The sequence below is a fragment of the Vitis vinifera genome, chromosome 5, assembly GCF_030704535.1.
Source record: "Vitis vinifera cultivar Pinot Noir 40024 chromosome 5, ASM3070453v1".
Lineage (NCBI taxonomy): Eukaryota > Viridiplantae > Streptophyta > Magnoliopsida > Vitales > Vitaceae > Vitis > Vitis vinifera.
The window spans coordinates 10,828,648-10,841,367 of record NC_081809.1 but is presented as its reverse complement, the minus strand read 5'-3'; the positions used below and the strand labels follow the sequence as shown (position 1 = coordinate 10,841,367).

General features: G+C 35.6%; 1 protein-coding gene across 2 annotated transcripts in view; it reads right to left on the bottom strand.

Annotated features, from left to right (window-relative positions):
* LOC100259730 (myosin-6) overlaps positions 1-12,720 on the bottom strand; it is a 113,534-nt gene that overhangs the window by 21,907 nt on the left and 78,907 nt on the right. For both annotated transcript variants that reach the window (XM_010651896.3, XM_002285543.4), the window contains exons 32-35: positions 1,594-1,713; positions 1,442-1,512; positions 1,248-1,347; positions 1,035-1,091 (exon numbers count right to left, since the gene is read on the bottom strand). In XM_010651896.3, the coding sequence (XP_010650198.2) occupies positions 1,035-1,091; positions 1,248-1,347; positions 1,442-1,512; positions 1,594-1,713 (348 nt within the window). The remainder of the gene's footprint in view (positions 1-1,034; positions 1,092-1,247; positions 1,348-1,441; positions 1,513-1,593; positions 1,714-12,720) is intronic.

The window sequence follows — 12,720 nt, the reverse complement described above, 5'->3', positions numbered from 1 at the left end:
TGAATTTAGAGTTGTGGCCCAACGGATTTGTGAGCTATTGTGGCTGAAGCCAGTCTTAGAAGAATTAAAATTTTCAAGCGGTGGTCTTATGAAGCTTTATTGTGACAACAAAGCTGCCATAACTCATAATCCAATGCATCATAATCATATTAAACATGTTGAGGTAGACATGCATTTTATAAAAGAAAAGATTGAGAAATAAATTGTTTCCATGTCATACGTCCCTACGTCCGAGCAAGTTGCTGATTTGTTGACAAAAGTCTTGGAAGACCAGCATTCGAAAAATAGGTAGACAAGCTGTTATGGGACTTGCTTCTTTTCCATTCCTCTCTTTGGGCCTTTTGTACTGCAGCTTTTAGAGGAGTTCCTCTAAGTGTTTTACAACTCAACTGGACTGCGGTTTGCACTTCAAAAGTTTGAGAGTGTTGGGGTTTTTCTTTGTTTTTAGTTTTCTAAAGTTGGGTGTTTTCTCTTTTGTTCAGTTTTTTGTGGGAAGGACCTCTCATCCTTCTCTTGTTTTCTTCTCTTTTTGTTGTATCTCTTCTTTCTCTTGTATCTTTTCTTCTATTAATATATTTTTCTTCGTTTCTGATATAAAAAAAATAAAAATAAATAATGCTTTCACTAAAGAAGAGATTACATTATACTTGACAATTGACACGTCCCAACCAGATCCAACTCCATGTCATTCAACAGTGTAATGCATAGTTTTCAGGCTGATAGTTAAAAGACTACAAATTTGGTAATTATAAATTAATAATAGAATATATTCAAAAGAGAAACCAAAATAAAATTCTATGTTTGTGAAGATCAACTTCACAAATAAAACTTCAGTCATTAGGCTGAGGGTGGGCAGGAACAATGATATTGGAGAAATCATGGATAAGTATGCAACAACTGTAGCTAATAACTAAGCATATGAAAACAAATGCAACATTCAAAGAGAACTGTACAAATTTAAAATAACAATAAAATATAGAGCAGTGGCATTCATATGGTGCTTTAAAAAAAGAAAAGAAAAAAAAGAAGCATACCAAGAATCCAACGGCTTGCCTTATGTGCTTAAGTTCATCCCAGGATGAGCCTACATACTGCATTATTAACATCAGTAAATGAAAAAGCACACTGTTCAGTTTATTTATGGAGTAATTACAGTGTTAACTAATACAGTGTGTTTGAACCCATATTTTAAAGGAAATAAGATATGGTGAAGATAGCCTATCACTAATCACTAAATTAAAAAGTACCTCTTCTTTTGTTTGGCCACACCATAGTTCTAATTCAGCTAACCCAGACTTGACATATTCCCCATTTCTGAATGTGCAGCATTCACGACGAAGCAGAAGGCTGGAGCAGCATATAGCAATATTCCACATCATAAGTTAATAGAGCAGAAAAAAATGCTGAAAATAACAATTATGATGGTAAAAGAGCAATTTACCTATTAAAGAGCTGTGAATTGATATAAGAGAATATCTGAGAGAAGATCTTCTGAACAAGGACTGGAGACACCTGCAAAAATCTTCAAGCATAAGCATGAAAAAAGAAGAATCATAATTTGACTTGAATTTTGAAGAACAGAAAATTACATACAAAATTTTCTGTCAGTGTACTAAGAAGTTCATTTAGACTCTTAATGATACTCTGCCATGGACTAGCTAGAGGACTATTGCCCGGCGACTGCCCAGAAGATTCTCTAGATGTTTCTGGTTCCTGAAGAGTTAGTTCAACAGAAAAGTGATGTCACAAAATGCAATTTTATAATCTAGATGGCAATATTGAAGCATATAGGCTAGTACAGAAAATTGTTGAATACATATGTACAATAAATTTTTTAAGGCAAGCAGAACTCGTTCATGCTCACAGAGTCTTGAACTGAGATTGTGGTTCAATCCCAATCCATATAAAGCTAGCTAGAAGCTTGACCTGCTCATGTAACAAAGTTCTATGTAAACTATTAAGGAACATGATATGCATATTGAGCCTAAATCCTACAAGCTTAAACTTTTAAGAAAATTAATAGTTCAACATGGTATCAGAGTTTGGTTTGGCAAGAGGTCTCATGTTTGAGCCACCTCTTTGCAATTTACATTTCCCCATTTGTTTCATTTGCTACAAATCCAAATTTGCAGTTTGTTCCATATGAATTCAAATTTTGTTTCTCTTTATCTCTCCATATGCAGATATGGGGTCACATGTGAGGGATGGAGTTAAAGAACATGATATGCATATTGAACCTAAATCCTGTCAGCGTAAGCTTTTAGGAAAGTTGGTAGTTCAACATAAACTTAAACAAATGGACTAGAAGATATGCCATGTTTTAAGAACAAAAGAAGATCTAGATTTAGGTTCATTGAATGTGTGTTCAAATCATGTTCTATCACAAACTTATTTGCAGCTTTTACAATTAAATTTGCAATAACTATCCATCAAATTGTTTTAATTCTCAGATCAACTAAGAACATCGTTAGTTATGCAAAAGAAACTACAAAAGCTTTTAATAAATGTAACTAGCATTTAAAACTAAATGGATGGTCCCACTGTTTATTATGTTTGATAACATAAATGAGTTATTACGTAAAAAGTAGATTCCACTTAAATGTCACTTAAAATGTCGATATGCTCACATAATTTTAAAATTTTATGACCTTTTAAACCTATTGTTACCCTCTTCTCTAAACCAAATTCTTTTTTAGTTTGTACTCCTTTTATAAGACTAATAATAATAAACTTGATAAATTGTTGAATGAATATTTTCATATATCTCAAAGGTATTTATATAAGGTATACAAAGCTATTTTAGGATAACCAACTATACAAAATAATGTTTAGTTGTATAAATCACAACTACACAATCAATTACGGTTGCAAATCACAGTTGTCCACACAGCTACACAGAGTTGTACATCATAGTTGTATATGTTGACTCTCCCCCTCAAGTTGGTGCACGGATATTGCACATGCTCAACTTGTATAATGATACATAGAATGAACCACTAGTAATAGCATGAGTCACCATATCCGCTAACTAATCTGCACTCTTGATGTAAGGAACCTTTATCATGATTGAATCTAGGTTATCCTTGATGTAGTTCCTGTCAAGTTCAATATGCTCAATTCGATTGTGTTGTACCAAATTATTTGCAATCTTAATAGTTGTTGTATTATCACAAAAGAGCACCATAGGTTTCTTAGGACCAAACTCAAGCTCGCTTAAGAGAATTCTAAGCCAAGTAAGTTCCGTAGTTGCATGATGAAACACACAATATCTAGCTTCTACACTAGACAATGAGACCATATTTTGTTTCTTACTCCTCTAGGTCACCAAATTTCCTCCTCCAAATGACACATACCTTGAAGTAGACTTTTTATCCAACCCAAATCCGACAAAGTCAAAGTTTGTGTAACCCTCAATATCTAAATGTTTGCATCTAGAGAACATAATACATTTGCCTAGAGGACTTCAAATAGGCTAGGATAATATCTATTGCATTCATATGTCAATCACTCATATTATGTATGAATTGACTTACAACGCTAACTGCATATGACAAATCAAGTCTAGTGTGGGCCAGATAGGTTAGTTTCCTCACTAGTCTCTGATATCTTTCTTTGTTCGTTGGAATCTAATCAGAATAGATGGACAAGTCATGATTTATCTCAATTGGAGTATCTACATGTTCGCAGGCAGAGTTACCAATTTCAACGAAGAAATCTAATGTATACTTCCATTGTAAGAGAAAGAGACTTTGCTTGGACTGGGACACCTCCATGCCCAAGAAGTATTTTAGAGCACACAAGTCTTTCATTTCAAATTCCTTGGCTAGATAGCTCCGAAACTTCTTTATTTTTATAGGGTTACTACCTGTAACAATCATGTCATCAACATAAACAATAAGCAAAGTAATGTTATGACCATCTCTCTTATAGAACAAAGTGTGATCTACCATCGCTTGTTTAAAACCATACTCCTTCATCGAGTAGCTTAACATGTCAAACCATGCCCTTTGCTATTGCTTCAATCCATACAAAGTCTCTTTTAGTTTGCATACTTTGCCTCCTTTTGGTGTAAGGGGGATCTATGTACACCTCCTCTAATAGATCACTATGGAGAAATGCACTTTTTATATCAAACTATCTTAATGGCTAGTCTAGATTGACTACAAAAGAGAGTATGACTCTACTAGTATTTATCTTGACTGTAGGGGCAAAGGTCTTTTGATAGTCAATTCCGTAAGTGTGGGTGTATCCATTAGCAACTAGCCTAGCTTTGTACCTCTCAATTGTCTCATCTAACTTGTACTTTATTGAAAACACCCGATTACATCCTATTGTCTTCTTTTCTTAAGGGAGCTCGACCATCTCCCCACTTTAGAATGTGACAATTTTTATGCTCTGCTATGTCATTTTGTTGTGGCATGTATGTAGACGTTGCCTAGTAGAGGATTCCATTTTCTTGGAATAAATTAGCAAGGAACTGATTCACAAACTCACGACCATTGTCAAAGTGAAAAACCTTCACAAACTCAATCATTTCGGAAAATAAAGGAATAACATATAGAATATCATTAGTACACTCAAGCAAATATACCCAGCTCACCCTAATACAGTCATCAATAAAAGACAAAGTATTTATGATCCAAGGCAGAAGTAGAAAAAAAGTCCTAAACATTTTTAAAAACCAATGTTTTAAAAACCGGACTGGACCAGCCGGTTCAACCGTCGACCGGTCACATGTCCGGTCCGATTCACTCTATTGAACCATTTAACTATTGAACCGATCACGAACTACCTGAACCAGCGGTCGGACCGGTGACCCAGTGGAACCGGACGGTTCTAAACGAACCAAACGGTTCAAATTAACCTCCTCATTTTGGAAGAATGGAAGAGTTCCACTGGATAAAATGCCTTCAGATGCTGGGCCCTATCTTATTATGACAAGGCCCACACCCATCCAGCCATTTTGTGGGCTGAGTCTAGAGCCCATAGTGTAAGTGATTCCTTTGTCTTCATTGAGGATAGCTTTTATAGCCACCCTTTGCATCTTTATTCCTCTCCAAATCCAATGTGGGATTGCTAACATTATATCAATGAAAAAAAAGTAATAAAAATCTCTCACCAAAGGGGTTTGAATCTCGAACCTCAAGTTCCTTAACCAAGCTTGGACACCACTCGGCTACATGCATTTCATTATCTAATATGCCAAACAAAACAATATATATTGGATTTTAAAATTTTTTATAATATCAAATAAAAATAATATAATATTTTTAAAAATTATAAATTAGTTTAAATTTTCATTTTTAATATATTTACATTTAAATATTATACATATTTCATTTAATAAAATTTAAAATATTAATATGATTTAATTTGATAATATCAAAGATATAAAATAATATTATTGATTTTTAATTTATTCATATATATTTTAAATCTTTTATAATTATTTTTATTTTTAATAATATATAAATTACATATTTATGACGTCACCAGTTCGACCGCGGTTCGACCACTGGTCCAACCAATGAACCGTGAACCGGTAACTTTTTCGGTTCGATGACCGGTCCGGTTCTGAAAACATTGGTAAAAACACGAATAAGAGGAATCAAACTTTTATTGAGACTTATTTTGAAAGGCACATGATGATTTTTAGCATAAATGCATTGTTCATACCTTAAACTAAAAACTAAAATATTTCGAAACAATTGGGGAAATAAACATTCCTAATAAGAAAAAAATGAGTGACCTAATCAATGATTCCATAAAAGAATCTTTTCTCTATCAAATGTCTCTCTCGCTACTTGAAAAACACGGTTATATTCAAATTGTGACTCCTTTGCCCCCTTCAATAGTAAAGACCTCCCCTTTCCTTACCAATGTCAATCGTCATCTTCGTAAGATTATCTTGAAACACATAGTGAGTAAAATGGAAGGTTGTAGAATAATTAAGATGTTTGTTTTGCTAATAGAAAGAAGACTATTGAAGAGACTAAGCACAAGTAAGACAAAGGACATGGAGAGTGTAGGGGAAAACGAGGCATTCCCAACTCCTGAAATTAGCATAGAAGTCCCATTAGCCACCTGAATAGACTTAATAGGTGAGGGTATTAGAGAGTCAAGTAAGGAAGATTGACTAGTCATATGATCAGTGGCTCCTGAATCAATAACCCAAGTGTTAGGGACAATAGAAATAAAGGTCAAACAAGAATTACCTTTTTGAGAAGATAATCGAGAAACCTGAGAAGCAAAAGCTAGAGGAGTAGCATCGGTAAGAGCAACCTGAGTTGATTTCTTATTATTCCTTTCAGCTTGTTTAAGCTTGTACCACTTTGAATAACCCTGCTTCCAACAAACATCTACTGTATGTTTGGTGCTATAGCAATGAGTGCAAAAGCGAGAAGAAGAGTCGATAGGAGGAGTAAAAGGTGTTGGTTGTGTGTCATTCTTATGGACAGTCATTGCGGAAGCCTCAAAGTTTTTTGTTCCCATGGTGACCTGTCTCTACGCTTCACAACGGACTAGTGAATAGACTTCCTCTAAACTTGGTAAAAGAGAGGTAGCCAAAAATGACCTCTAACTTGATCCAAACTGTGATCAAGACCTGTAAGAAATATATAAATCTGATCCTCAGCAATACAATTCCTTTGTTTCTTAATATCAGCTACACACGTTATATCATTGGGCCTTTGATAATCAACCTCCATGAATATCGAGTTCAACTTATTCTAGTATTATTCTGCAAGGGGACAACCACCTTGACATGATTGAAAGGATTTCTTCATCAATTCATATACTTGAGAAGAGTTAGAGACATCAAGATAGCTCCTCTTGACTGCATCCTACACCTCCTTAGTCATTCCACGCTGCACAAAGTGTGACATCAACCGGTCAGTCATGGAATTGGTGAGCCAAGACTTGACTAGAGCATCTTCGACTGCCCATTCATCATAATTTGGATTATCCTCTGTAGGTGCAACCTTCCTTCCTGTGATATATCACTTCTTCTTTTTCTTAGCAATATGCATTTGACCAAACACGATAATTACCACCATCCAACTTAATAGAAATTGTTAGAGAGGCAATCTCAAGAATGGTCATCATGGATGACTTTTGCTATCAAAAATATTCATATCTATTTTTGCATACATGATATGGTAACGAAGAGGGTGCAAAAGAATGGAAGAAGTGTCAGCTAGGTAGCAATGGAAATTCTCTACTTTCGCTTCGATACCAGCTTGATAAATTGCTGAATAAATATTTTCATATATCTCAAGAGTATTTATACAAGGTACACAAGGCTATTTTAGGATAGCCAACTATACAAAATAATGTATAGTTATATAAATCATAACTACACAATCAATTACAGCTGTATACATAGCTGTAAATCACAGTTGTACATCACAACTGTACACAGCTGTATACGCTGACTTAAACATATCTCAATTCTAAGCTTTTTGTACTTTCCATTTTTATTCTGATTTATTGTAAAAATGTAGTTGGTCACAAAGCTACAACAAGAAAAAGAAACCAGGCCACATGATTTTAAAATTCTATAACTTACCAAGCTCACATGATTTTAAAATTTTACAACTATTGATAGCTACTTTTTTCCTAACCAAATTCCTAGATCTTTTATAAGAGTTTACTGATAACTAATATATCTCAATTTTAAGCCTTTTCTAACCGCCATTTTCATTTTGAAAAATATTTTTATTTATTGTAAGAATGTGTTTTTCTATTCACAAAGCTAGAGATATAATCTTATCCCTACCCACTAGGAAGCCCTCTAAAAGACTACTCTCCTCCACTCTCAACATCATCCTATTATAAACATCAACTGATATGATAAAAAAGAATAGGGAAAGAGGATCTCCTTGTCTTAAACCTTTAGATGCCTTGATCCCATCCTTTGGCATTTTCATTCACTAAGATTGAAAAACTTGTCGAGGACAAGCAACCCCTCATCCAAGACCTCTATCTTGTACCAAACCCTTTTCTCTCTAGTACGTGGTCTAGGAAACCCCAATCCACATTGTCATATGCCTTTTTAAATTTATTTGAAGACCACTCCACCTATTCCTGATCACGTTTTCTCATCCACCAATTCATTAGCAATCAGAACTACATCCAAAATTTTCAAGCCCTTAATAAAAAAGATTCCTAGGAGATGTAAATGTTTTCTTGGAGGACTCTTCAAATCTGCCTGATAAGACCTTACCTATGATCTTGTGCAAGTTGGTGACCAAACTAATAGGTCTAAAATCTAAGATTTTGTTGGTTTGTCTCTTTCTTGGCATAAGGGTAATGAGGGTAGCATTGGTGCTTTAATTGATTATCCATTATTGTGAAACTCTAAGAACGCCCTTAGTAGATCATCTTTAATCACATCCTAACACTCTTGTTATACTACAATATAAAATCCATTGGGCCTAATGGCCTTTTCCTTATCTAACTAGAAAACAACATTATGAACCTCCTCTTCTGAAAAAGGATGATCCAACCAAACAACGCTCTTTGTTGAAATGGGAGACCAATTCAATCCTTCTAACCTTTAAGAGGCACTAGGGGGGGTTAGAAGTATAACTTTCCATCAAACCTTAGATTTTTGTCTTCAATACACCTCTTTCTTTAACAATAACTCCTCAAGCTCCTCCTTCCTTACAATCCTCAAGGCTGAGAGCTCAAGGGTTAGATTCTCTTCTTACTCACCAACATTAATGCTAACAATGTTTGTAAAAATGTTCTTTTTCTCCTTTAAATCTATGAAGGACACCTCATTCCATTCTTTTAGCTTTAATTTGACAAATTGAAGCTTCTTTATAAAGTTTTGACTTCCCCATCCATTAACTTGATACTCACTCTACCAAAATTTAAATCTTTCTTGAAATTAAGGTGGAGCAACTACATGTTATCAAAGCTAAACGAAGTTAGTATCCACTTAAAAGAGTTGGTGTCTATAAAAATTGAGCAATGATTTGAGGTCAATCTAGGGAGTGCATCTTAGAGGCTTGGGTGCCTTTGTTCCTGCTTATTTGAATATAAATTAAGGAAATTGTGATTTTGTAGATGAGAATTAAGTAATCCCATGATCAAAGGGATTTGTTGAGTTAGGAAAATTTCTGATTTAGGTTTTAGGATTATATCTATCTATATATATATGTGTGTGTGTGTGTGTGTGTGTGTGTCCTTGTAGAAACTTTTAATTTTTAAGAAAAAAAAATTTTCACCCTTTATTCTTCCATCTCTCTTCTACATGGTATCAAAGCCTAGTGTCACAGACTTAGTCGTTCGCTAAGCTTGTGTGGCACTTAGGCAAGTCAAGACGCTTGATCTTGCTAAGTCAGCCTTCCTCCCCAATGCTTAGCTTGCTCGGCTAAGACACTCGCGACTCAAAAGCTTAAGAAGCTTAGTAGGCAACTCTTTAAAGAATGGAAGTTTTCACTAACTCAAGGAAACCTTTACAAGTGTTTGGATGCTCACTTGTTTGGTGCCTTGGCCAAATGAGGCCCTCACCTATTTATAGGCACCAGGGGAACTCTCTGGAACCTTGGAGGGTTCCTTACAACTCAAGTATATTCTAGAATGTCCTACATCATTCTAAATACAAGCCTATGTACAAGGATATACAAGAGACTTCTGGAATTCTCTAGAAAGCCCCGGACTCCTCTCATGCCTTCCACCATAGTGTAGAATTGTGCGGATTCCTCCAGGCTTCTCTAGAACCTTCCACACTCTTCCTACTCTAAGAGTCTCTAGAAGCTTCCTGGCTCTATATAAGCCCATGGGGAGGCTCATTTGAATCAGCTTGTGACACTAGGCTCGTGAAACTAGGAGAAGAATTTTCTTCAACCTTCACTGTTGAGTTCAATGTCGACCTTCATTATTGAATTTCGAAGGTTTATTTTACCTAAATTGCAGCCCCTTCTGCAACAGTAAGTGGATTGAAGTGAACACAGGTTTCAATGTCGCTACCCTCGTCTTTGCCTTGCCCTGTTGTCGCGCCACTAAGGTTGCACCGTTGCCTTCACACCACCATAGCAAGCACAGGTTGAACAGCCACAGCCTCAACCTTAGCCTCTCATAGTGCCTTCATCTTTGCATCATCTAGAAAACATCGATCTCCTTGCACCAGCGAAAAACCATTGTCATCGTCACCAATCGCGAGACAAACCTTCGTCCTTGCTGCAAACAAAGATCATGAACATGTCGCAAGCGCAAAAGAGGCCTTGTAAGGACTTTAATCGTTCTTGTCCGTCGATATCATCGAAAATCGTGGTCCGACATTGCTTCCATGGTTGTCGACAGAGTTGACCTCCAGCGTGCACGCTATGGCTATCTCCATCTCACGTCCATAAGTTGTGTGGGATGTTTTTGTAGGTTACCCCACATCTAGCCTTTCATATTTCCAATAACAAGTATTTTTTTAAGTTACCCTCCTCTAAGAATTTAAATTCCAAAAGAAAGAAAAGAAAGGAAAAAAAAATGTCTAAGATATCATAAACTACCCCTTTCACTGCTCAATCTAAAAGAGTGATTACCAGTCATAACACGAGAATTGTAGAATATTCAAGCAGCATACATGCTAAAGGATACACTTAGACATATGGTATGGACTATCTAGAGACATTTGCTCTGGTTGCCAAAATGAACACAATTAGAATTTTGTTATCCTCAGTAGTAAATTATAACTGGGATCTACAACAGTTCAATGTCAAAAATGCATTTCTAAACAGAGATTTGGAAGAAGAGATTTATATGGAAGTCCCTCTTGGATTTAGTAGTAACCCAGCCACAAAAAAGATGTGTAAACTGAAGAAAGCTTTATACAGGTTGAAATAGACTCCAAGGGCATGGTTTGGAAGGTTTGCAAAAGTGATGAAAAACATAGGATACAAACAAAGTCAAGGAAATCATACGCTATTCATCAAGCATTCAGATTCAAGGGGAGTTATAGCTCTTTTGATATATGTAGACGATATCATCATGACGAGAAATGATGAACTAGAGAGGTAGACTTTGAGATAATACTTGACTAAGGAATTTGAGATTAAAGAGTTAGGAATGTTAAAGTACTTCCTAAGAATTGAGGTTGCACATTCTAAGTAGGGAATTTGTATTTTTCGATGGAAATATGTAATGGACCTTCTCAAGGAAACAAGGAAGTTGGTGTGTAAATCACTAAGCACACCTATTGATCCTAATCATAAGCTTGGGGAAGTTGAGGAAGATACTCCAGTAGATAGAGAGATGTATCAACTTCTGGTAAGAAGACTCATTTATCTCTCTCACACAAGACTGGATATAGCATATATTGTAAATGTGATTAGTCAATTCATGCACAGTTCAAAAGCGGTTCACCCGCAAGTTGCTAATCGAGTACTACAGTACCTTAAGGGGTCTCTTGGAAAGGACATCTTATTTAAACGAAGCTCATGATTAGTACTTGAAGCATACATGAATCAAGATTATGTTGGATCTATGGTTGATAAAAGATCAACTATTGGGTATTGCACCTTTCTTGGTGGAAATCTGGTGACATGGAAAAGTAAGAAATAGAGTTTGGTGGCAAGATCCAGTTCAAAAAAAGTATTTTGAGCAATGGCTCAAGGAGTTTCTGAACTACTATGGTTGAAGATTATGTTGGACGATTTGAAGATTAAATGGGATGGTCCAATGAGACTTTACTACGACAATAAATCTATAATCAGTATTGCACATAATTCAGTGCAACATGATTGAATGAAACACATAAAAAATGACAAACATTTTATCAAGGAGAAACTAAATAGTGGATTGATCTGTACTCCTTATGTATCTACTGACCGTCAACTGGCAAATATACTCACAAAAGGTTTAAGCAGTACAAAGTTTCAAGCAGATGTATCCAAGCTAGGAATGGAAAACATCAATTCACCAACTTGAGGAGGAATATGGAAGAATGGAATTAAGGAAGTTGTGATTTTGTAAAAGAGAATTAGGTAATCCCATGATCAAAGGGATTTGTTAAGTTAGGAAAGTTTCTAATTTAGGTGTTAGGATTTTTTTCTATATATATATGTGAGCCTTTATAGAAAATTTTAATTTTTAAGAAAGAGAATTTTTCACCCTTTATTCTTCCATCTCTCTCCTACACAACCTCTTGTAAAAAGGGATTTCTTATGTATTCGACCAAATGAAAGATGCATCAAAATCCCTCATGTCAAGGGTTAGTTTGGAGATGCTTAATTTTACACAGATTCTTCTTATGAAGTTAAAACCCCTATCTCCTCCCCCAAAACACACTATTTTGGAAAATGTTGGCCAAAGAGGCCTTGTAGCTCTATCCAAAAGTCCTTCCTCATACCAAACTTATTGGGACCATAAACCAAGGTAAGCCAAAATGCCCCTCTTCATCTAAACATAGCTTCATTATTACTAAAAAAGATTCAAGTACCACCTCTAAATAACTGAACTTGTTTGAGTCCCAAATAATTCTCACCCTTCTTGATGCCCCACAAACAGGAAGAACAACCCACTCCTTATTTCTAACTTTCCACACACAACCCACAAACCTCTTATCACATAACTTCCTCTTTGTTTCCTGAAGCATCAAAAACCCATAATTTCCCTTTTCCTTCCAGATGTGTTTTTACCAACTAAGACTACTCTAGGTAATTGCCTCCATTCAATTTAAAAGTGGATGGAATTCTCTTGGGATGGGAACTAAGGTTTGAG